Here is a 26,504-nt window from a genome sequence, read left to right as displayed (position 1 = left end):
AGGCGGCAGGGGAAACAATGGGCGGGGTGGGGGGTGGGCGCCGAGCGAGTTGTTGTCGAAGTTAAGGCGCTAGTTCTCTGTGTGGAGCCTCCGCCGAGAGCAACAAGTTCTGGGTCCGGCGGGCCCTTTCCCCTCCGCTTGCTGTCGGCCCTCTTCGGCGGGGGCTGGGGCTGGGGGCGGGGGGGGCGCCAGGTAGTGCCTGCGGGGGGCGCGGGGGGACTTTTCTCCCCGAAGCGAGGCAAGAGCAGGCAGCCGCTCCGCCCGCCGCGTCCCCGGTGCGACTTTTGCTGGGCTCTCTCTCCGCGCTGCCTTGTGCTTCCGAGGCAGGGAGCGAAGGGTATGGAGCAGCCGGGCGGTTGCCACAATAGAGGCAAGTGTGTGCAGCGAGCGGAGCCTCCTCCTCGGGGGACCTTGGAAAGGGAGCTCCGCTGCTTGTGCATGCACAGGGATGAGTAGCGAGGCGGCCCAAGTTTCTTCCTGTCTCTTCGTTCAAAACACTCTTTATCCCGCTCTTCAGCCAAAGAGAGCTTCCGAAGCAGCAGCTCACAAGTTACCTACCAGTAATGAGTTTGCAGGTGGTGGCAGATTATCCAGAGCACAATGAAATCCCAAGAAGAGTTCGAAGAGCTTTGAAAGGATCCCACTCTGAACTGGGTGGAATGGACAGTGCGGATCCTAGGCCAAGGAGAGCTTTCTGGGATAACAAAGTTCGCTTCACCTAAAGGGTGTGGAAATGGAAAGGGAATATTGGCTAATGATAGGAGGTACATTTTCAAATGGCAAGACATGCATGCGATGAAGGATACCAGTCATATGTCTCCTGTAATGAAGTTGGAGGACTCAAAATGCACTGCATATGGGTCTGCCTTTGTAGGCAGTTTTGAAATTTCAACTAACACAGGATGCAACTATCTAGAGACTTGTCAGGTGGTCAGAACATGGTACACCAGTCCTGTAACAGTTGGTTGCCTGTATGCTTCTGGGTGCTGCTGCTAACTTTTAAAGTTGTACAGTGAATGGTTTGAAGTAAAGTGATTTCAAGGATCACCTGCACCCACATGAATCTGCTTGGGCCTTGAGATCGGTATTTGCAACCCTTCTCATTGATATACCTGTAAGATCTGTTAAATAGACACGCTGGCAGGCACTTCACAATGTCCCCCATCACAGCTAAATTAACATTTCTGATATCTCACTTCTGTCCTGGGGGCATTAAGAATATATTCTTAGTGTGAACCAGGTAGTTTTCTTTACATTTTATATGTCTCTTCCTCCATGCTCCCTTTTCCAGTCTGTTGCAGACCTTAGGACTAACTCTAGCTTGTTGATACTATTGCGGTAATGTTTTGGCTACATAAGTGCAAACACTTAAAAAAACCTGATATTTCTGTTGGAGCATGGTGCTGATAATGCCAGTGTTACAGGTTTGATCCCTGTATGGGACAGCTGCATATTCCTGTATTGAAAGGGGTTGGATTAGATTATCCTCAGGGTCCCCTCCAACTTTACAATTCTGTGATTCTATGATACCATGAAATAGTATCTCATTATTTTTAGTTAATTACGGGATCTGATGTTGGATTATAACTGCTGGGTTTTTAATTGTGTTTTAAATAATTTAATTGTTTTTAGGGATTGCTTGATTGGACTTAGATTTTTCTAACTTCTATTTTAAATTGTGGCACTTTATTTGATGTTAAGTATTTACATTTTCATATTAGCCACATTGGGAGGTCTTTCCCCCCTAACACAGCTCCATTAATAAAATAAAAGTTGGTGTTAGGAAAGGGATGAAGTACCACAATGTCACTGTATCAATCTTTGGTGTACCCATGTTTAGAATATGGTGTGCAGTTCTCTGGCCACATTTTGAAAAAAGGGTGTTGTAGATATGGATCAACTTCCACCATTGAGCAATGTGAAGAAGTCACCGTGGGCAGCATATTACAGTCAAGCCAACATGTTCCATTTTTTCATTTCATACTTAACTAATGTACTTTGAGTGACATACAGCATAGTATAAAACAAACAAACCAACAAAGCATAAATTGCAAAATACATTTCTAAACAACAGCTTTAAAACCATCCTAATAAAAAAAACAACCAGAGAATCCAGCAGCAAACAAACATTGCATAAAATTACTATTGGATATTAGAGGGATTAAAAGGGTCAGATTAGAAGGCTTGTGATAATAGAAATGACCTTGCCTGGCACCAAAATATTATTAAAATAGGATGTAGGTGAGCCTTTCTGGGGAGAGCATTCTACAAGCATGCTCAGTTTGAGGGAGTATGCAGAGAAGCCCTCTGCTGATGATAACAGGCCCAGAGAGGTACCCATGGGAAGGGGTGAGCCATTAGATACTGAAGTCCCAGGCTGTGGAGAAGCAGAGGGATTGGTCATGTAAGTTGCTAGGGGGAAGAGGTGTGCCAGAAGGGTTAGTTCATCCAGGCAGGAACCAAGCTGTCAAAGCTGGTCCTACCTTTAGGTGGTGTAAGGCAGCTGTTGCAGGCAGCAGACTCCTGGCTAATTCCCCTAAGTCCCTGGCTATAACCTTCAGTTGGAGGACAGAGCTCTGTGTGAGCTGCAAGGAACCCACACTGAACCCAGGAGACTTAAGCTATTGCTTTCCGGCTCTGGATTTAGTCTGAGACAGAGAAAAGAAAGGGGAGGGACTCCTGTCCCATCCCAAGCGTGGTTTCACCAACATCTCTTTAACCAAGTAGTACACATGGAAAGAGTAGAAGTGTCCTCCATAATGTTAGTTTGAATGTAACTAAATTGCTCCATGCTTGCTTGACATGAAGTTCCATTGAGCCTAATAGAACTTATTTCCAAGAACGAAAGATTGCAGCCACTGTTATAGAATAAAATGGGGGACAAAATGATTAGAATTTTGAGGCTTTGAACAATGGATCCATGATCACAATAAAAATGTCAGCAAATGGATGAATTAGGCAGTGTGAAAAGGTGCGAATTCTGAGTCTGCAGTACAGTGGTGCCTCGCAAGACGAAAATAATCCGTTCTGTGATTCTCTTCATCTAGCGGTTTTTTCGTCTTGCGAAGCAAGTCCATTGACGGATTAGCGCTATTAGCGGCTTTTAGCGGCTTATCGGCTTATCAGATCAGCTGATAAGCGACTTAGCGGCTTAGAAAAAGGGGGGGGAGGAAAAAAACCCCGCAGGAACTCGCAAGACATTTTCGTCTTGCGAAGCAAGCCCATAGGAGATTCGTTTTGTGAAGCACCTCCAAAACGGAAAACTCTTTCGTCTAGCGAGTTTTCCGTCTTGCGGGGCACCACTGTACAGTATTTCTGGTCCTGTGAGCTCTACTGTGCGCTAACAAGCCAGCACTGTACAGTACTAGAAAAATGTGACTTTTAAAGTTAAGGCTTTCAGTAGTGAGGCTCAATGCAATTTCTTGGAAGGATTGTTTTATATTTCATGCTTTAAGCTCTTTGTATCTGCCTTTACAAAAGTGAATATCAGAATAGAAGGATCTGGTCTTTTAGGAACTGTCACAATTAACACTGTGGGACTAGATATGGAGCAAAATGAACAGAAGAAAGCCAGCAGTTTCATGGGCTTCTTGCTGAGAGTGAACTTGGCAGATATTAGGTACTTGGGGAAGTAGTAGATGTGTCACTAATAAATAGTAGAGTTTGTGCTGGGTGCTTCTTTTGCTTAGGAAAGTTTGTACCTTGGTCTGCCTCCTTATATTACTACCACGTATCTGAACAACAACAACAAAAGTGGGAATAGCAGATATATTTAAACAGTATTTTTCCCCTCTATAGGCTTCACTGGATAAAGACATGAAAATTCCTTGCCTGCATCCCAGGAAACATTAACACTGCATTGCACAGACCTTCTTTTCCAAGAAATACCAGCATGTACAGACCAGGAGAGAAAGTGAAACGCCGGATGCGTATGCATGGTCCCAGCATAAGAAGTGTTGAAGTTGCTAGAGGAAGAGCTGGATATGGATTTACCCTCTCTGGCCAGGCTCCCTGTGTTCTTAGTTGCGTTTTAAAAGGTAGTCCTGCTGATTATGTGGGACTTAAAGCAGGAGACAAAATATTTGCTATAAATGAAATCAATGTGAAAAAGGCATCCCATGAAGATGTGGTGAAGCTAATAGGCAAATGCTCTGGGGTTTTACACATGGTCATTGCTGAAGGGGTTGGCCACGCAGACTCTGGCTCAAGCGATGAAGAAGTTGGGTTTTGTGATGGGAAGGGGTGGCTGAAGCCAAAGCCCGATTCCAAAGGACTGGGTATAAACAGAGCAGAGAAGGTTGTAGAAGAAATGCAATCTGGTGGAATTTTCAACATGATCTTTGAAAATCCTAACATTTCTGCTGGTAATCTGCAGACGACGACCAGAAAGCAAATGGTCCATGAAACTGCTCCTGTTAAATTAGAAGTAGGACCTGAAAATAACAACCTAGATATTCCCTGTAATGAGGAACTGCCCAAAGCCTTGAAGGATGATTCCGTTTTTAGAATTGGAGTGGAAAACCAGGAATATTTTGGATTAGATGCAAGTATTTTAAATGTGGCAATGGTTGTAGGCTACCTAGGATCAATTGAACTTCCATCTTCAAGTTCAAATCTGGAATATGATAGTTTGCAGGCTATTCGTGGATGTATGCGACGTCTTCGAGCAGAACAAAAAATCCATTCATTGGTTATAATGAAGATTATGCATGACTCTATTCAACTCTGCAGTAATAAATCTGGTGTGATTGCAGAATATCCTGCAGAGAAGCTGGCTTTTAGTGCTGTATGCCCTGATGACAGAAGATTCTTTGGGTTAGTTACCATGCAAACCATTGATGATGGAAGTTTGGCTCAGGAAGATGAAGCAGTTTTGAGGACCTCATGCCATGTGTTTATGGTTGATCCAGAGCTTTTTCACCATAAAATTCACCAGGGCATTGCACGACGTTTTGGATTGGAATGCACAGCAGATCCAGACACTAATGGCTGCCTAGAATTTCCAGTGTCATCTCTCCCTGTTCTTCAGTTTGTCTCCGTTTTGTACAGGGATATGGGAGAATTGATTGAGGGAGTTCGGGCAAGGGCCTTTCTTGATGGAGATCCAGATGGTCAACAGAATAACAGTATGAGCAGTAATAGTGATAGTGGTATTGGAAATTTTAACCAAGAAGAGAAAAGTAATAGAGTTTTGGTAGTTGAACTAGGAGCTAACTCAAGTAAACATGTTCTCAATAGTGCACAAGACAGTGCAGTAGGTAGAAGTCAGGCTATTTCCCATTGGGCATTTGGTCATGAACAAGAAGGAAACTCTGCATTAGAAGCAATGTTTCAGAATGATAAATCTCAAAATGTAAGTAAATTCTTAGCTCCTTCAGCTCGCACTGAGGTTCAACTAGTTCCTCCCCAAAGCTCAGTTACATCATGCAAGAAAAATTCTGTGAACATTTCCAATCAAAGATGGTTGCCAGTTCATGTCTTAAAAGATTGGCAACATGGATGTGTAAGTGACCAAGAGTCATACACAGATTCTACAGACGGTTGGTCAAGTGTCAACTGTGGTACTCTTCCTCCTCCCATGAGTAAGATTCCTGCTGACAGATACAGAGTTAATGGCAGCTTTGGGCAGCCTCATCTAATGTCTCAAAATAATGAATTGACTAAAAAAGGGTTTCATATACAAAACACATTTGACTCTCAACACAATGTCAGAAAGGCCAAAGAAGATAAAAAGGTAAGAATGTTCATGTAACACTTGTTAGAAAATGCTTTGAAATTGCAGTCATTTTGCCCATTAATTGGAAAGCAGTGCTGTTAGAGAATGGGGGGAATATAATAAAGGAGCTGCTGTCTTCTGTTCTTTCCCCCTTGTCTGTAATTATTATCAGTACCATGCAAAAGAAATTGTACTTACAGATAATAGGAATGTTGAATAATAATATTGCACTGCATCTGTAGGGTGGAGGATTGGAATGTGATTTATGAGCAGCAAAGAATTTTTAGTGTCACCCATGGAAATTAGACATAATAAGTCTGTTCTTTAATTTCTTTGTAGTACTGTATTTGCCCGCACTCTATCAAATGGTCAAAGTTTTGGGGTTTATATGTATAATTAAACCATGTAACGTGCAAACCTCTTGTGAGATGAAACTAGAAAACCCCTGTAAAATATGCTTGCAAAAGAACTTGGGCTGGTACAGCCACAATGGAGCTGATCTTTTCATAACAATTAAATCAACTCCAGGTGTTGCACACAGATGCAGAATGATAAGACTGCACAAAATACATTGAAAGAATGTATGGGCAGCAACTTTATTAAACCATTAAAGAATGTGCAGCAGGGTAAACTTGGACGTTTTCAGTACAGACCGAAAAATGGCATTGTAAAGGCTATTGAGTGATTGGGGCAGGGGGCAACTCCCATCTCTTGCGGGGGTGCAATTAGTGCCAGCATCGTCCGTTAAGAGTTTGGGTGTAATCTTCGATACCTCCCTCTCTATGGAGGCACAGATTACAGCTATAACAAAGGCGGCATTTTTTCATCTCTGCCAAGCTAAGCAGTTGGCTCCTTATCTCTCTCGCCCTGACCTAGCCACTGTGATCCACACGACGGTCACCTCCAGACTGGATTATTGTAACTCGCTCTACGTGGGGCTGCCCTTGAGACTGACCCAGAAACTCCAGCGGGTGCAGAATGCCGCGGCAAGACTCCTTATGGGGTCTTCGCTGCGAGATCATATCCATCCGGTACTACACCAGCTGCACTGGCTCCCGGTGGAGTACAGGATCAGGTTTAAGGTGCTGGTTTTAACCTTTAAAGCCCTATACGGCCTAGGACCCTCATACCTACGGGACCGCCTCTCCTGGTATGTCCCACAGAGGCTTTCTAAAGGCCTAATTTTTCTGCCTTCTAAGCTTTGGGTAGGTGATGTGGCCATTCCACAAGAGAATTTCTGTCCCTGTTCTTCCAAGCGGAGTAGCACCAAGAGATGGGTCTGAGGAAAGGATGCCCTGCAGTGTTCCCCTCTCTAATCCTGTGCCATAACTGTCACCTGAAAGATATTCACAATCATTCCAGGAATGCTGCTGTGGTGAGGAATATGTAGCATCCACTACTAGCAGGTTCCACCTCAAGTCCTATGAACCTTTTCCCTGGCTCTGGCAATGCACTTTGGGTCCTTGGCACATCTCAGAACCATCCTTTTCAACATAGCAGTCAACCAGCCATCTCAGTCTAGATATGCTTTAATCTGTTGGCAATGGGATTTGCCAGTTCTCATCCCCAAGTCATTTGCACCTGTGCGAACCAAAAGATTTTGAGAAAGTGGGAAGGCCTTCAAGTAATGAAAGAGGACAGGAAGCAGGCAATCCCACAACATGCTTCTTACTTTGTGCCCGTCTGTCTTGTTAATTGAGCATATGCCATCCTGTGATCCAGGAAGAGCTCCCAGAGTGACTTGTCCCACAAAGTTCCTGTAGCCCCACAAAATAATTTGTTTAGGGGCATTAGGCTCACATGCTTAAACCTCTAATAAAATATTAAGTACTGAGGTGCATTGTAAAGAGAGTCAGACCAGCCCACAATTAGAAAAATGAACAGTCAAATTTGACATGTGGACAGGGAAGGGACCTGTACTGCCAACTAACACAAATAAAAAACAAAAGAACACCTGGCCTTGAACCCATTGTGTCAGCAAGATTTACTGCTGGCCTATTACCCACTAAAATAAAGCGTCTCGCAGTGTTAACATTCCTAAATGCCTGAAATTGCCACCTGCTAACCATTTGAATTAAAGGAGTGCCCGATATCCCCCTTTCATGGGACTATTTGTCTCCTTCAAAATTAGGGGCAGGATATTCAGCAACGTTCATGGCAGCAGGCAAATTTTAAGATTTTGCGGGGAGGAGTCTTGCCTTTAAATATGAGATGGCTCATAGTTTTTCTTGCATTTTAAAAAATCTTGGACAGAATGCCCTGGAAAGGATACTACATTATGATATAATGCCCTTCCCAAGGACATCTTGGAAGGGGATCAAAGCTGGCTGCCAGAAACTGCCAACTGAATGAAGCAGCAGTAATTTTTTTTTTAAGTCCTTGCTTCTTACTTAAAGTTAAAACACACACACACACCATTCTTTAAAATTGCCTGCGATCTTTGGTGGTATTTGTCCTCCCCAACCCTCCACCCCAAATAACATTCAAAATTGGAAAGGACCAGGATAGCTCAGTTGGTAGAGCATGAGATGCTTAATCCCAGGGTTGTGGGTTCAAGCCCCACGTTGGGTGAAAGATTCCTGCATTGCAGGGGGTTGGACTAGATGACCCTTGGGGTCCCTTCCAAGCCGATGATTCTATGAAAATTTAGCTTCAGTACAGCAAAAATTTGAATGATATGGTAATAAGTGTCCAAGAATGTAGGCATGTATTTTTCTCCAAGCATAAGCCTACAGGGAGGTCAATATTGCTAAAAACAATTATAATTCAGAACTGGTTTCACATCAAAGGCACTGCACCAGCATTCCTGAAAAGAGGTGCTGGAATATTGCCCTCAGGTCTTCATGCCTATATCTTGCTGCAATTGCACAGAAGCCGTGGACAGCAGTTAAGGCCAGAAAAAATAGATGTTCCGCTCTCCTGTTCCATCTTAGAAAACTGTAGTTTCATAGAGACAGCCTTCTCATGAACAGCCAGATCCCAAAAATCATGTCATCTGACAAAACTGTTGAATCCAGAATGAACCAGAAGCTTTCTAATACAGAAGGATCCAGTATGTTCTAACTGCAGCTGCCTGAAAAAGATAAAGAACAAATATTTAAAAGGCAAGTGTTGCCAAGAACAGGTCCAGAGAAACAGGACTCCCACTATTAAAGCTCTAAAGGCCAATACTTATAGGAACAGTCCTAGGTATGGTTGCATCAAGTGCCTTACAAGTACAAGTATTAGAAAACTTAAGGAATTAGCAAAATGCCCTAGCATAAACTGCCCTAGTAAGAGGAGCCAAATATGGAATGCCTGGCTCTCATTGCACAGGCAGTTCCACCAAAACTCCAGTGTCCCATACTCTGTGCTCTCTGCACCGGCAACTTTGGCACCCTGTGTTGCATACGACATATGTCTCAGATGAACTTACAGTTCACACAGCATATTGTCTGGGTACATATTGTTTCTCTGTGCCAATAATCTCAGTTCCTAACTCGAGTCCTAGCACCAAGCACATCCTGTATAGATTTGTTACTGCTCCAGATGTCCTTACTAGGCAGCTCCAATTCTGGGCTAGAGTACCTTCACAAAGACAATTTGGGTATATTATATTTATTTTTGTTGTTGTTGTTGTTGTTTCTATACTGCCCTTCATCCGAGGATCACATTCTTATTATTATTGGCACTGTTGTTTTATTACTTATTATATTTCATCCAAAGATCACAGGGCAGTTCAAAGCATAAAAATACAAAATGAGGCTCTTTTGCTGTTCTTCCTTCCAGGATCCTTCCTTCCTTCCTTCCTTCCTTCCTTCCCCCTTTGATAGTCCTTCCTTCATGGTGTAAAATAAAAGTGGAACGGCACAGGAAGGAAAAAAAATGAGAATATGAAATACATAATAAAAGAAAAACATACCAATAACATCCCTCCCACAAACATATTTAAAAGGCCATAGAATGTTAATCAGCCAAAGCCTGGTAATCAAGAAACATTTTTGCCAGGTACCTAAAGACATGTAATGAACGCAGCAGGCAAGCCTCCCTGGGGAGAGCATTCCGCAAATGGAGAGCCACTGCAGAAAAGACCTGTTCTTGTGTTGCCACCCTCTGGACCTCTCATGGCGGAGACACATGAAGAATTATTGTTTTATTAAATTTGTATACCACCCTTTACCACCCCTTTGAATCTACAGAAGATTGAGGAATCTGTGCACAAGGCACACAATGTGGGGACTTTATCTCTTTTGTTGGCACTACTGCTGCTTGCCACCAACTGGAGGCACTCTGTACGTTACCCAACAGGGAGTATACACCATCTTTCAGTTGCTGACCACCTTTTTTGAGCACAGAGAACTCGAAGGGTTATTTGCTCACTAAGGTTACTACCGGTTCCAGAGGTGTCCCTCACATTGTATTGCCTCTACATCCCATGGTGAAGCAATATTCATGCCACTACAGAACAGTTGGTTGCACCCTCCTTCCTCTCTAGAGCATCTCCCTTATTTAGTTCACCTTCAAGTGAACTCCATGAGTGAACTTTTACACAATCTTTGTACCTAGTCCTCTAACTTTATCAGTGTCTGTCTCCATAAACATACGTACTGAGGAATGCATCCCTGTTCTCTTGATTTAACACAGCTTGCATCCTGTTGACTGACTGAGTGTGTACACCATCGGGCAGGAGCTTCCTTCTGCCTCATGAATCAGTAGGAGTGGAGGGACCAGTCCTATGAATTAGGACAGATTATTGTTATGTCTTACCTATATAGACAATTTGACACTGGCTGTTAGGGACTATGTACACCTGCACACTGCATGAAAATCATTCACCTTATTACATATATGTTGGGAGTATGCCCTGCATATGTCCCTCAATAGATGTACCTGGCTAGCTGTCCATGCACCCCAGCTTCCCTGGGTCCTAGGCTATGAAGGGAAGGATGATTCAGCTAAAACAATGTGTTTCCTTACTGTTCATTCACCCTTAGTCTCTCACTGCTTCCAGGTGAAATATTTTATTTCCATCACTGCATTCAGACACTGATCCAAAGCTTTCACAGCCTCTCCTGATTCAGATGTTGTGGAGAAGTAAAGCTGTGTATCATCAGTGTATTGGTGACATCTTCCTCCAAAACTCCAAATGATCATTCCCAATGGCTTCATATAGATACTAAATAGCACTGGGGAGAGAATAATGTCTTGCGGAACACTCACCCAGAGTATATGAAGTACAGGTGAATCCCCACTTACACAGGGATTCTGTTCCTGCACACTGCATGTGTCACTGGGATGCGCACAAGTGTGAATTCCTCCATTCCGCCCCTCCCCCTTTCAGCACTGAAAACACATGTGTCAGCAGGAGCACACATGCTGATCACATGCGAGTGGGGAGACACCTGTAGTGCAATCCTTTGAAAAGCAGAGGAGGAAGTAATATTTAGCAGATTATTTAGTATATTATTTTCACTGATACAGAATTCCCAAGAAGAGGGTGTATTTATATACAGTGGTACCTCGGGTTACATACGCTTCAGGTTACATACACTTCAGGTTACAGACTCCGCTAACCCATAAATATTACCTCGGGTTAAGAACTTTGCTTCAGGATGAGAACAGAAATCGTGCTCCAGCGGCGCGGCAGGAGGCCCCATTAGCTAAAGTTTAAGGTTTAAGAACAGTTTCGGGTTAGGTATGGACCTCCAGAACGAATTAAGTACTTAACCAGAGGTACCACTGTATATTCATAGAAAGCAGAGTGGGGAAGCTTTTGCAGCCAGAACCTGCAGGTTGTCTTCTTTGGGCTGCATGTTAGTGATGTGTAGGTTCAGAGACAAACATGGATAGGCGTAAAGCCAGAGCCGAAAGTGGGCAGGGCAGCAGATATGACTCTTTATCGTTGTACAGTAGACTACAAACCAGTCATGCAAAAGTCAGCAGTTTCTACATGCTTGTCCATGCGCGTGCGCACACATACACACACACCCCTTTATTCTGCAAACAAGAGGCATTGCGGGCACACACGCTAAACCCTGTCTGTGGTGCCTACCCCTTTCCCCAAATGATAGCACAAGAGAGTATGGGTTCAAATTGGCCACAACTTTATTGAATTTTAGAAGTGGGAAACTTGGCACAGGCCTTGGCAGGTAACCCTCTCAGCCCGCCTGGGGCTGAGGATATGCAGGCAGTTGAGGCCTAGTGAGATGGGACTGCAAAGCGCAAACTTACACAGCATGCCCGTCCACTGACCTCGTCCAGGGAGTTTGACCTACATGCCGCCGCTCTAGGGCCAGAGACTCCCGGCTTTTGCCCTTTAACGGGCCCTGCAAGCGCCGCCGCGTGGGGAGGGAGCATGAATGCATCCCCCCCCCCAACTTGATGTTAGACTAAAGGCTACCTTGCCAAGGCCTAAAACCGCCAAAGTTGTGACGATCCAGAAGGAAGAGCAGCAAAAGAGGCTTGAGTCCAGGAGTCTGCCTCTTTTCCTTTAGCCCTAGGCCCGCCCCCCTGTGGGGAAGGGAGGGCGGATATTATCACAGTTCAGGAAGCACATTCCAGCCAGGTTAAAACACTTGAGGAAGCACAGAACTGTTGAGACGTGTCACTCGGGGCAAGTTCTAGATAGGAGGACACTTTTAGCCTGTGGGCCAGGCCTGCAGTTCCTCGCCCCAATATATAATACTATTGCATGTTCGTTTACAAATATTTGTCATGTTTTATTTCAAGATGGTTGTGCCTCATTGGGCCTCCCTTGTAGGACTACGGTATTTTATCTTCTTTGGAAGTGAGGCATAGTTGAGTTTTGGAGGCTGAATATACTTTTGGGGGGAAGGTTTGTTTTGGAGGAAAGGTTCATTTTATAAATACTTGTCTTTTAAAAAACGATCAGCTTGCTCCAGCTGTTTTCTGCAATACCTGTTAACAACATCATTTTTTATGACACTGCCCCCCCCTCCCATTTCCACTTTTATCCTTCCATATTCTTTTCAGGCTACTTTTGAGATTGGAGAGCAACATTCTTTAAGAAATGTTTAGAAATCAATGTTTATACACCTTATCTGTTGAATACTGTACTAAACTGGGCTGTTCATACCCTATTAAAGGAAATTCCAAGCATATTAAAATCTAAGTTTACTAGTTATCCATTGTTGTAAACAAAATCTGCCCTTTTTCCCTTATGGGATATCCAAGAGCCCTTAGAGTGGGTTCCCTATCGGTAGGAGAAAATAACAGAGGCCAACCAGAGAATACTGAGAAGCAAAGCAGCTAGTAAGCCTGATCTTTATTAAAACTGTTGCAACAGGGTGCTCCCCCCACACGCAGGAGGACCCAGAACCAGGGGGTGCCAGCCCTTATGTAGACTTTTGAAATTGCCCACCCTCAAACTCAAGACCATCACCCCAATACATCATACATACATCACAGAAAGAGGTGGTCTCCACCAAATTCCTGTCTGGCAGAAAACTTGTTAATGGTCACTGACTGGATCACCCTGCAGCCTGGCCATTCTTTTGTAATGATAAATACTTAGTTCCTGAGCCAGGTCACAGACTCACCCTATTCACACCTTAAATGTGCCCTTAAGGCAGGATTTGTGAGCACAGAGAGGGGGGGTTCATTTCCTACCCCCTTGCAGAGAAACATTTGGTCAGTTTGGGAGAGTCAAAATGGTTTCAAGACTGTCTTCCTGTACTATTTCAGATATATGGTTTATATATTTATGTACGTGTTTGCCTTGTACATTTAATTTATATACTGTATTTGAGACGTTAAATTCTTATAACACCATAACTAGAATTTCTTCTTCTCTCTGCTTATGCCCGAAGTCTCTTACTGCCTTTTCTCTTAAGACTACTTCTCCTTTCTCTTATAATTATATAGTCTTCAATGTTTCTCAGGGCCAAATTAAACAAGATACCATTCATGCAATTATCAATTGAGTGAATGGTTTTTAAAGGTAAATAGGAGGCACAGGGGGGCTGAATCTAAACTGGGACCCTGATGGGTGAGGCACGGGAATTTCACATATTCCCCTCCACCCCACTGTAGCATATTAGGACCCACACACCTAATGTTGGCAGTGAAAAGCTTCCAGTTTTATGCAAATGGGAGTTCTCACCCCACCTGACAAAAAACATGCACAGCACCAGAGCCCAGACCTAGACTTGTGCCTGCTATTTAGCTTTTTGAAAATCACTCAATTGCTAATTGTGTGAATGGTGTCTCTTGTCGTTTTACTCTTAGTCTCCCCCCAGATTTTTAACTGCAGTATTACATGGGGAATGAATAATCTCCTAGGAGTCTTCCTGTGCTAGTAACAGCTGCATCAAAGAATGGACTTCTTTCCTTTTGGTCCCTTTGACCAGTATGTACCCCAAGCTGACATATTTTAGATTAGCAGAAACCACACATAAAGCAATTTGCAACTTTAAAAAGATACGTAAATTAAAAATCAAAGGTTTTAATGAGATACAGATTTCTGTTTATCTAGCATCAGAGCAGAGACAAAATTAAAAGTGATATAAGTGTATTCTCTCCCCCAACTTCAAACTTCCTTCCCACAACTGTAAAAAGACTAGGGTCTATACTCTTCACTGTCTTCCTTCTTTAGCTTATTTCCAGGAATTGAATCTTGTGTCTAGACTAGAGCAGGGGTCGGCAGCCTGCGGCCCATTGGCCACAAGCAGCCCACGGGGGTTGTTTAAACAGTCCACCAGCCGCCCCCAAACTGAGCCGCCCGTTCGGCAAGTCCCCGTATGCTGCACTAAACCGGCGCAGTGCGGAGTGGGGACTCGCTTCTGTGGCGCCGGAAATCGTGTCTGCGCATCTGGCCCACAGAGTGAACTGGCCCAGGCGAGGTAAACCTTGCCAACCCCTGGTCTAGAGGCACATTTGGACCTCCATTCAGAGCAAGGATCTGAGCCACCCATGAACACAGCTCTGCTCTGAGAGATCAAGCAGATTTATCCTCCCAAGTAGATCTCTTAAGTGTGTCTAACAAAGAACTTAACGTCCTTTTAACTCCATCACCTTTAGTCACGTAAAACCTGATAATTTGCTGGGAGCATTTAAGGTCAAGTCAGTCTTTACATGTATGACACCTCTCATTTAAAGATATCACAGCAAATGTCAGGCTGGTATAGGTTAACCGCTCAGCCTAAACAGAATGTAAAACAAAACTTTACCAACAATACATGATAGCCATCTTCAAATATCTGAAGGGCTGTCCCATGGAAGATGGATCAAGCTTGTTTTCTCCTGCTCTGGATGGTAGGACTCCAACCAGTGGCTTCCTGTTACAAGGAAGGAAATTGTGACTAAACATTAGGAAGAACTTTCTGACAGTAAGATCTGTTTTACAGTGGAATGGACGACTTTCTCAGAAAGTGATGGACTCTCCATCCTTGGAGGTTTTTAAGCAGAGGTTGGATGAAGAATATGACTAATTGGGGTAGAGCTCTACTATATAAGAAACGCTGTTGTTGAAAAAGCAGTCTCTGCAATGTGTAGAACAACATAACCTATGTCTGGAAGTCATTATTATGCGAAGCATTTCTCTTCCCTGTCAGGGGCAGTCAGTGATGCGCAGTGGAGGTGGGGTAATGGACAGCATAATTAGTCAGGGCATGGGTAAGTTGTGCTAGACATTAGGAAGGAGTGAGGAAGGATGAAGATAAGTTGCTATTTTCAGCAGTCACCACATGTTCCTTAGAACATGTAGTTCTGCCCTCAGAAATTAATGCATAGCAACCCAATATTAGAACAGTTTTTCTAGATGTTATTTAAAAATAGAACAAAATCCTACAATTAAAAAAGGTTACATTAAATTGCATGGCGCTAAACAGAATTCCAGCTGCTACTAATTTTGCTTTATAAAAAGCTTCTCTCCCTCTCTCTCTCTCTCTTTACTAAAAGGACAGTCTCCAAAGCAAAGTGAGCAGAGCTCTTGAAGATTGAAGACACTATAATTATGCAAAAGAAGAAACTGATAGTATTATGCAGATTTGTTAACATTGTCTTTGCATCACAAGTGACTTTGGTTTATTTCAGCAAACATCAGCTGTTCATTAAAAAAACCCAACCCTTAAATGCATATATGCCATGTGAGCTTATATGCATATATGCCAACTTATTTCAGTGAATGGTTGCATCTTGCTTTTCCTTTCAACAGGAAGCCTATTGCACTTAATAACAAAAAAATGCAATACTTTTTTTTAAAAAGGAAGCATTGTATGACATATTCTAACAATAAAAATGGTGCACTAATCAGTACAATATTTAAGAGGGGGGATTATCCATTAAATAATAAACAGCAGACATTTGAAGCAAAAGTCTAAGCAGCAACCCCTTTGGAATTACCCTTAGGTAATGACATGCTGGCATCAACCACCTCCACAGTTTTATAGCACTGCTTGGAGCGCTTTCATACATATTCATACATATATACAATCGCCAATGGATACCAGAAAAACAGGGTTACGAAGCTAATCCAAAAAGAAACACCCCCCAAAAACCAAGACACAGAAGAAAACAATGGCATGGCCCTCCTTCCTTATATCAAGGGCACTACAGACAAAATCAGCAAAATCCTCCATAAACACAATATCAAAACAGCCTTCTGCACCAACCAAAAAATAGCCAATATCCTCAGAAACCCAAAAGACAAAATCCAGCTGGAAAACCAAGGGGTCTATGAAATACCCTGCAAAGTCTGCCCAGCCACGTACATTGGACAAACAAACAGACGAATAAATGCACGTATCGCAGAACACAAGAATGCCGTCAAAAAAGAAGAAAAAACTTCCTCTCTTTTCCAACACATGAAAGAAACAGGACACGAAATTAATTTTGCAGATTCCAAATTGCTCTTTAACATGGAACATCACCACAAGAGAATAATCATGGAAGCCATCGAGATAGAGAAACACCCTCACAACATGAACAAGCGTGACGACACGTCCCGCCTGCCAGACATCTGGAAATTAGCCCTCCCCACAAAAACCGACACCAGAACCAGAGGCACACAGAACGCCGTCACCAATCAACCACACCAGACCCAAACCCAGACCCTCTCCACAGACATATTACAGACTCCATCCAGCAACCAAACTATAGTGGCACCTCCGGATGCTGCACCCCCCTGCAATCCCTACACAGATCTGGCTGGCACAAGGCACAAAACCATAGCTCGCCCCTATACACGAAGCCAAGCCAGAGCACAACTAAATGCAGCACAGCCATCTTCTCAGAAAAACTCTTCACAAGCTCAAGAGGTCAAGACACGAGAGCTTTAGCAATCTAATCTACACTTAATGACCCACCCAGTGATATTCAGAATATCACTCATGAAATCACCCAAGATATCCCTCAAGTAATTAATGACCCACCCAGTGATATTCAGAATATCACTCATGAAATCACCCAAGATATCCCTCAAGTAATTAAGGAACAAAAGAAGAAAAGGCACACTAATCTAGGAACTTCCTCTCTACCCAGAACGTTGGAGGCTATACACCACACCCCTCAACAGTATTTATAGGAACTCAAACACCAGACTCTGCTCTGTTCCAGTAACAAGAAGCCGAAAGCACCAGCCTGAAGATGACGAGTGAGACCTCGTCGAAACGTCGCACAGACACCCCGACTCTTACACGGGAAGACACCCGAAGACACCAAAACCTGCATTCCTATACCCGTGAAAATCTACGAAAGCATATATATATATATATATATATATATATATATATATATATATATATTGTGTGTGTGTGTGTGTGTGTGTATATATCTATATATGTGTGTGGTTTTTATTCCATTCTGACTTAATTCCCTTTTTCTGTCTGCATACTACAGTGAAATCTCTTCCTGTTGACCCATGAGAGCTCTTTGCTCATGCTTCTCTCTGCTAACTCACCCTCACTTTTCTGTCTACATCCCATAGAATGCACACTCTTCTTTTTGCCCAACAGCAACTCTGCACTCCTAACTGACGGCTCCTCTCCTTCCGTTTTCATACTTGTAGGTTCTCTTTAGGCCTGTAGGCCTGTTTCCCTCACTGAATCAAAAGCAGCCCAAACAAGAAGTCTGTAGTCCCTGTTAACTGCAGTAACAAATTTAAGTAGTTTAAGGCACCAGTTGAACTACGGTTACAGGCAGCCACTGGAGAAAGTGTGAGGCAGTGGCTTTACATCTACCTGCACCAGTTTTCATCCAAAAGCAAACAGATGTAGCTCCTGAACTGAGGAACAGGCTGCATGACTTATGTGTTGGAAGAATGGCAGCAAAACTACAACCAAAGAAGTCAAGGGAGCAAGATGCAGGATACAAGACTGTTGGTGTTGTATAGAGAGTCTTCAGTAGCCAGACAGTGGATCTCAAGCAAATGCAAGACCAGAAAACTGCAGCGATCCTGGAGGGCAAAGTGTTTATTCAAATAACATACTGGCTGCTTTTGGAAATGCCACAGTTAAATGAAAGGGTACAGGAATAGCTTACAGCACAGCTGGGTGTAATTATGAAGTTCTCCCGTTCGGCATCTGCATTACAAGCCCCCTCCAGCAAAGATAATGTTTTCAAACTATATCTAGATATTTTTGAGGGGCTTTGATAATTTCCCAACACTCAGTGTATCTGCTTGGTTCCATCTGTGACCCCAAAGATCCAAGGATCCAGGAAAATATAGGCAATGCTACCAAATCTTAAGGCTACTTTTTAAAGGCTGGAGGCTGATAGAGTTGTTATCAAAGTGTGGAAACCCAAACGCTACCTAAGTCAATGACATGGTAATCAGAGAGTAAAAAAATAACTGTATAGTCATAGCAAAACAAAGCTAAGGGGCACCATTTCCGTTGCTTGCAATTCAGGATTCCCTCATCTTTACCCCTACCCCACAAAAGGCCAAATCAGCTAGAAATAAACTATTCATGATCCTGGATAAGTGCAGGTGACAGTAGACAAATAGCCTTCAGAAGTCCACATGTTTATTTACCCATGGAGATGCTCCTCCAGCAAACTCCTTTTTGGAATAAAGTCTGCAAGTGTTCTAGTGGAAAAACGAGTGTTATTAAGTGCACACATCATAGCAGATGACATGATAATCGCATCAGCTGCCAAAGAACATGCTGCCATTCTAAAGCAAACGTTGGGCAGAGATAATCAGAAAGGAGGAAAACTCAACAAGAAACAGTACAATGCCTGAATCACAATGTCAAATATATGGAGTTAACCCAAGTGAAAGCAAGACAGAAGGCACCTGCTTACAGAAGATTCTCAGTACAGTAACTAGCATAAACTAAATAAGTTTAGCCTAACAGCACAACTGCTGAAAAATAATGTCATCTGCCAATGGGGACCAAAATATGAAGGCTCAAGCAAAACCTTACCGCAGCTCCAAGTGACAACACAGCTGATATTATGACCTGGCAGAGCAGCTTGAAGTATAGACACATCTAAGGATGGTCTAGGTGCATGTCACTTCCAGAAGAGAGAATCCATAAAGCCTGTTCATCGCTGCCATCTCTATTGCATCAGCTGAAAACAGTCGCAGGAGACTCATTCAAGAGGTTCATAATTTAATAGAACCACTTTCTCCATTGAGGTCCTGTGAGGTCGAGATCTGCTGCAATGATTTTGCAGTTTTTTGCAGATAAAGTCACTCAAATTCAGAAAGAGGTTGACTCTACCATGGTAGCAGAGCTGGGCTGGGTGAGTGCCCATGCTCTGTCTGGTCAAGTTGTATGGGACCGATTTCAGCTTGTTACCTCTGAAGAAGTGGCCAGGCTGCTTGGATGAGTGTAACCAACCACCTGTTTGCTTGATCCTTGCCCATCCTGGCAAGCGAGCCAGGCTTGGCTTGGCAAAGGGCTCCATCGGGTAGTGAATGCTTCCCTCTGTGAGGGAGTCTTCCCAGAACCGCTTAAAGAAGCAGTTGTTTTAAAAACTATATTTGGAACAGCCATTGTGGCCAGTTATCTCCCAGTCTCAATTTTTCCATTCTTGGGCAAGGTGATGAAGCGGGTGGTCGCTGAACAACTCCAATCATGTCTGGATGATGCCCAAACATGACTTCCCAAACTTGTCTGGTTGGTAACTCCTGCCCACTTACCTGGTGAGGATTCTGCAGGGCAGCACCTGCTACAATCCTAGGAGTTGAGTTGAGGAGAACAGGGTAAGGAATATCCTGGTTATCTAAGAGACTACTTTGCTTTCCATTTCTAGCCTTTCCCTCACTCTTACTCATTACATTTTACATCCTGTCCTTCCCCCAAGGTGGCATATGTGGTTCTCTCCTCCCTATTTGATTCTCACAACAGCCCCTTGAGGTAGGCTATGATGAATCAAAGTATGGCAACCATACACGTTGGGAGAAAGGAGGGGCTTGTGTGGGCTAAAGCCTTTGAAGTTCGCTTATTAAAAAGACAAAAAGGCCTGGGAACCACAGATCTAAGCCCAGGGCTGTGTGGTGCATTTGACATGTGACTGTTGCTAAAAGCAGCAGCCCCACATCTCTTCTTTCCCTCATAACAGTTAGCAAACCAAAATGTATGAGGTGACGTCATCATTATGTTGTGAATTTGCCATTCCTATAAATGGTGGTCAGTGAGGTAGCATGGAAGCTACACTATGGTGATGTCATGTTATGGGGTTTGCCTTCTTAAGCAGGAATGAGGAGAAGATGACACAAGGGCACTGCTTTCAACAGTGGCCTTTTATCAGCTATAATATGGTGTCCTGGCTAGTGTACTTTGCTCATTTATGAAAGTAAATTTGCAAATAGCAGACACGTTAGTTCACTTCCCATTATCTCCCAGACACACGTGAAGAATGTATTTATGAGTATTCATAAAAGAAGTAGGAACCATGCTACTCAAAGGGGGCTTACACCCTGGTATATGTGTATAAGATTGCAACAGAGGTTGAGTCCCTATTTATAGTAAGAAGTAAATGGAGAAAACCACCCTTGAGAATGGCTAGTAGATTCTCCCACAAAAGCAAAAGTCTACTGTTTCGTGTGCAGACCTTTCTGTAACCAACCTGCCTGAAATATAGCTTTAGCTTCTACTGGATTTGATTATTGGCATCCCATGGAAAATTGAAAAATCATATGAACTCTATGCTAACATGCTTAACTAGAAAGCATAGTCAAATGCTCACATTAGCTGGTAATTTTTATTTTTTTTGTGAACCTGCATGCAAACAAGAAACAGATTCACAATTGCATTGCTGGAAGTGTATCCAAAGGATGGTGGCCTTAGTGTAGTCAATGAACTCTTTCACTTCCATCTGTGCAAACTTACCCTGTGGAAAAAGAAAGTTTCAGCCACCAATATATGTATCAAATAATATTACAGGAGAAAATTTGGACAGGTTTTCCAAATGTGGAAACAATTTTCAGATTGTTCGTGTGTTTAACAATTACAAACTGTACTGATGAAAGATTATTTTCTAGACTAAGAAGGATATAGCATTATCTATGGTCAGCAATGTCCCAAGATCATAGCTGTCAACCTTCCCTTTTTTGTGGGAAATTCCCTTATTCCAGCGCCATTTCCCGCTGCTTCCCGCTGCTATCCTGGATTGTTAGATACCCCGTAGACCGTCCCCAGGACAGGTGAGGCTGCTGATCCCTTATTTTCGATGGTGCTGATCCCTTATTTTCAAATCTGAAAGTTGACAGCTATGCCCAAGATTGGTTGTGTGATCTAAGCATTCTCTGCACAGAAAATGATAAACTGCGACTCACTGATTTTAATGATATAATTGATAAGTTGGCATCTAAAAATGCTCGAAAGAAACTATTGCATATAGTGTAATGTTATAGCTATGATTCCCCTATGAATGTTCTGTGTGAATTAATGTCTTCATTAATTCCATACTTTTGTAAACTTACTAAAGTTTATAAATTTAGAAACAATATTTTCATGGATGCTCAAATTTCAGCAATGTTCTGCTTCCATTGAGTAGATAAAGAAGAGAATGGGGTTTTGTTTCTCAGGAGCAGATGCTATTAAATTCAGGCCTCCCAATGTCTCCTGGCCCAGGGTCTCCAGTTGCTTTAATCCAGGCCTGTCCAGAGGAGTGTAAGAAAACAAAGATACAAAAGGGTGGTTCAGAAGACAGTTGAAGATGGTGTCTGGTGTCTAACATTGTGGTTTATTAAAGGGAATAAGGATTGAATTATAGTTGATGTTCTCTGATCAGGGAAAGTATCTCCTGGGCTATGACATGAGGTCAAGGTTGCTTCCGCCTAATACTGTTCTCTGCAGTGCAACTATGTCACCTATGTAAACAGAACTGCACTAGAAGGCTAGGGATGAAGGCAGATGGGTGGTAGAGCATCTTTATTTTAACCTGCAGTATTAATGCTGCCTGCCACTTATCCTCAGTTTGTGCACTTTTCTATGTATATCGGATTATTCACTGGTCTCTTTTTTATTCGGTTTCACTTGCTAGCTAAAGTAAAATTTGTTCAAGATCTATTTCATTGATTAGAATTTAAAAAGCAGGCATGTTACCGCAAGCATCTGTGTAGCAGATCTAGGCGGTAAAATAAATAATAGTATATCATTGTTTAGTTGCTAATCTGCACATAGTCCCACAAATGACTATTGTTAAGCCTGCTTTTTTAAACTACCATATTTTTCGCTCTATAAGACGCACCAGACCATAAGACGCACCTAGTTTTTGGAGGAGGAAAACAAGGGAAAAAATATTCTGAATCTCAGAAGCCAGAACAGCAAGAGGGATCGCTGCGCAGTGAAAGCAGCAATCCCTCTTGCTGTTCTGGCTTCTGGGATAGTTGCGCAGCCTGCATTCACTCCGTAAGATGCACACACATTTCCCTTACTTTTTAGGAGGGAAAAAGTGAGTCTTATAGAGCAAAAAAATACGGTAAATACTAAGTGCCATCAACGGGGATAATAAAGTCAAATAAATTTTGCTGTATCAGGAATGAATAAAGCAATATAATTAAATATATATTTCTTGGCTTATTCAGTGTACAAAGTTTGGACCTACCTCTGGTTTAGGACAGCTTCCGCAGCGCTCTTCTGCTCGAAGATCCTTTGGACGGACAAAGAGATTCAGCATTACTCGCTCACTTGATGATCTTGAGGTAATTTTATTACACTAAGCTTCCACTGTTTCCTGTGAAGAGAGAGTGAATTACAGGCATTGATAAGCTGCTTAAACAGTACTCTAAGGAAAGTAGATATGTTCTCAAACGAGAGTACAGTGGTGCCTCGCAAGACGAAATTAATTCGTTCCGCAAGTCTCTTCGTCTTGCGAGTTTTTCGTCTTGCGATGCACGGTTTCCCATAGGAATGCATTGAAAATCAATTAATGCGTTCCTAGGGAAACCGCCTTCAGACCAGGTCCGGGGACAGTCTGTCCCCCGACCTCTTCTGAAGGCTGGGGGGGGGGGGGGACAAGGGCTTTTCTTCCCACCCCAGCATTTTAAAAAACCCCGGGACAGCGGAGGACTTCTCCGCTGTCCGGGCGATCTTAAAATGCTGGCGGGCGGCATTTTAAAATCGCCCCAGGACAGCGGAGGACTTCTCCGCTGTCCGGGGCGATTTAAAAGCCCCTGGGAAGGCAGGCAGGGGGGGACAAAGACTTTCGCCCCCCGCCCGCCTTCAGAAGGTGTTCCCGCCCCCCCGCCCCGCTTCGAAGCAGCGTTCCGAAGCGGGGTGGCTGGGGCAGGTGTTCCCGCCCCCCCGCCCGGCTTCGGAGCACCGGGAGAAGCGATCTCCCCGCAGCCCCTTGCTTCAAAAGAGGTCCGGGGGCAGCAGGAAGCGCTTCCCGCTGTCCCCGGACCTGGGGCTGCGGGGAGAAGATCGCTTCTCCCCGCCACCCCTTGCTTCAAAAGAGAAGACCCGCTGTCCCCGGGGCAAGCTTCGTTTTGCGAAGCAAGCCCATAGGGAAATTCGTCTTGCGAGGCAACTCGAAAACGAAAAAACCTTTCGTTTTGCGAGTTTTTCGTCTCGCGAGGCGTTCGTCTTGCGGGGTACCACTGTAAATTAACGTGTTGCTTTTCTCTGTTCTGGTGGACAAATCACTTTAAACCACTGTTAAGCTTGACTGTGATTTAAAAATGAATGTGCCATGTCCTGGGGGGTCACGCCACCCCTCCCTGCTGCTCCCGCTGCTGATGCTGCCAGGAGTTGAGCCCTGCTTTGGCTTAGCGTTGCGTTTGGACCCAGACTCGGGAATTACCATATTTTTTGCTCTATAAGACTCACTCCCCCCCCTAAAAAGTATGGGGAAATGTGTGTGTGTCTTATGGAGCGAATGCAGGCTGCACAGCTATCCCAGAAGCCAGAACAGCAAGAGGGATCGCTGCTTTCACTGCGCAGCGATCCCTCTTGCTGTTCTGGCTTCCGAGATTCAGAATATTTTTTTTCTTGTTTTCCTCCTCCAAAAACTTGTGGTCTGGTGCGTCTTATAGAGCAAAAAATACGGTATATCTCTCCAAGCAAGCCATGAGCTATAACCATATTTTGTTCTTGCCTTACTGGTTATGGCTTGTTTGGGGAAGGCAAACCGTGGATCCCTGGTTCAGACGTAATCCTAAGGCTGAACCCTCAGAAGCAAGAATGGGGGAGGAGTGAAGGGGCTGCAGTTTTCTTCCTCTGCATCAATACACTGCACATTCACCTTTAAACCATAATTAAGCTTCATTATGGTTTCAAGTGGCATGCAAATGAGGCCATTTAATGCATGCATGCTAAATATTCTTATAATATAGGTGGTGGAATTTGTGTTGTAAATTTGCCTAGGTTCTTGGTTTGATGCCTTGTAACTAAATCCCTGCTTTCATAACAATGCCTGGCCTTCATAGAATCATAGAGTTGGAAGAGACCACAAGGGCCATCGAGTCCAACCCCCTGCCAAGCAGGAAACACATCATTGTGTGTGTGTATGTGTAAGCGGGGAGAGTCTCTACTAGTCTTCAAAAAGTGAACACTGAATAGAATGTAGCTCGAAAAGCGTGATTTTAACAATTCATTACTGGGGTGGCAATATCCTATATATTTTTTATATAGTATATTCAGAAGTAGTCATTTTTAGCGACGCAAATGACTTTTTTGTGGTTGGAGTTTGACTAATGCTATGACATAATAGACGTATCCTCAGTACTTCATAGGCTTGCGAGTTAAAATAAATGGGCGTGGTACTGAAATGTATGAGAATCCTGTTGCACAAGGAAAAAGAATTCTGTAACCTTCTTTTGCTTAGTCAAAGGAGCAAGGAACAGACAAGTCGGATGAAGCAAATAGCATAATAGGCTTGCGTGTGATTGCAATCTTGAAGGAACATGCAGCTACATGCTGAGAAACAGAGAAAATGGGAACAAGCTGTATAAAGTTGCTGTTTGATTTTAGAACTAGTTTAAAGTTTTTCTATACAGTTCACACTGAACCTATGAACCACTAGTATGCAGTCTCTGTGGAGGGTTCATTGTTATGCAAAGACAGTCACAGCAACAATTTAAAGCCTTGAGTGCAAGCTGTTTTTTTCTTTTTCTTTTGATGGGTAGATACACAAACTGGTGCTTAGTCTGGGTGGGTCTCCACTGCGAAGGAAGGAAGGAAGGAAGAAGAGGCACCTTAGTTTCATTTGTTTTACTGGACAGGAGAAGTAAGCATGTGTGTTCGTAGGAAACTTCCCTTAACATGAGAGAGAAGTCCCTTAGGGACAACTTGTACATGGAGGAACTTTGCAACTTTAGTCACGTAAGTATGCTTCATTTATCTAATAGTGTATATGGAACTCAAGAAAGTGACTTAAAGGACAGCCTTCAGTTGCAAGGTCTTCCATATAGTTCCTGTAAAAGTCTACATTCTCTCCAGTTGATTTCCCCCCTCTATTAATGTTAACTGATAATTTTTATATTTAATTCTTTTATTGTGTAAGTCAGCAGTAAAGTGGTTTTCCAGTAGGTACTTATGCAACACTGTGCACTGTCATTTTTCTAAGAATAATTAAATGCATTAAACAATGGCAGCTCCTCATGTATAAAAATAATTTGACTGCATGGTTTGATGGTTCTGTGTATGTTTATTTGGTAGACCTACCCGTTGGGGGTTTTCATGACTCAGATAAAGTCTGATACGGGGATGTTTCAGTTTTTAAAAATGTTTAATGTTTCTTAAATGAAACACAGAGAAGTATTCTAAAGGCTCTGTGTCATTAAAAAAGGAAGGGGAACAATATGCCCCGGCTATATTGTTAATGGCATACATTCCAGTAAAACACACACACACACACCTCACTGGTAGGCATATCTATCTTCAACAGGTTGTTAAAAGAGACCTTACGTATTTTTGTGGCTATTTCTTGGCTATCCTTATTCTTACTGGTAAAGAAAATAAAACAAGCACATTTTTAATACGCAAAAAATTGTCTTCTAAAAAATCCTTTGTGGCTACAAACTTATGAGTAGAATTGGACTCGCTTCAGTGCTAGCATGCATTGGATAGCATATTTTTTATTGGTATTGTAAGTTTCAACCATATCCTGAAAAACATGTTCAGTTTTCTTAAGAGTGACATTTGAATGCTTTGATACAGTTTTTTCTTCGAAGTAGATTGTCTAGGGATAATATATTTTTGCTATACGATCTCATAGTTTTAAAAGGATTATTATTAAGACTGAAACTTAATTGAAACTTTAATAGCTTAATCATTGAAGGATTAGTCAATCTATTAGTTAAATTTGAATATTTATACAGCATTCTTCCCATTCCCATATATATAACACTAACGTATTTGGTGTGTTTCATATTTTCACTAACTTCTGTTGCTTC

The 26,504-nt window shown here is 42.9% G+C and overlaps 1 protein-coding gene across 5 annotated transcripts in view; it reads left to right on the top strand.

The window, feature by feature from the left end:
* Positions 1–524: 524 nt before the first annotated feature.
* RGS12 (regulator of G protein signaling 12) overlaps positions 525–26,504 on the top strand; it is an 87,062-nt gene continuing 61,082 nt past the window's right edge. For 2 of the 5 annotated variants that reach the window (XM_082238503.1, XM_082238504.1), the window contains exons 1-3: positions 525–725; positions 3,799–5,734; positions 22,695–22,811. In XM_082238503.1, coding sequence (XP_082094629.1) covers positions 3,893–5,734; positions 22,695–22,811 — 1,959 coding nt within the window. In that variant the 5' untranslated portion in view covers positions 525–725; positions 3,799–3,892. Of the gene's footprint in view, positions 726–3,798; positions 5,735–22,694; positions 22,812–24,931; positions 25,432–26,504 lie in introns of those variants that run through there. The other 3 variants (XM_082238502.1, XM_082238501.1, XM_082238505.1) reach the window with 2 other exon arrangements.

This window comes from Podarcis vaucheri, assembly GCF_965113315.1.
Source record: "Podarcis vaucheri genome assembly, chromosome: 9".
Taxonomy (NCBI): Eukaryota; Metazoa; Chordata; class Lepidosauria; order Squamata; family Lacertidae; genus Podarcis; species Podarcis vaucheri.
Note: the sequence above shows the minus strand (reverse complement) of the source record. Positions and strands in the feature narration are given on the sequence as shown.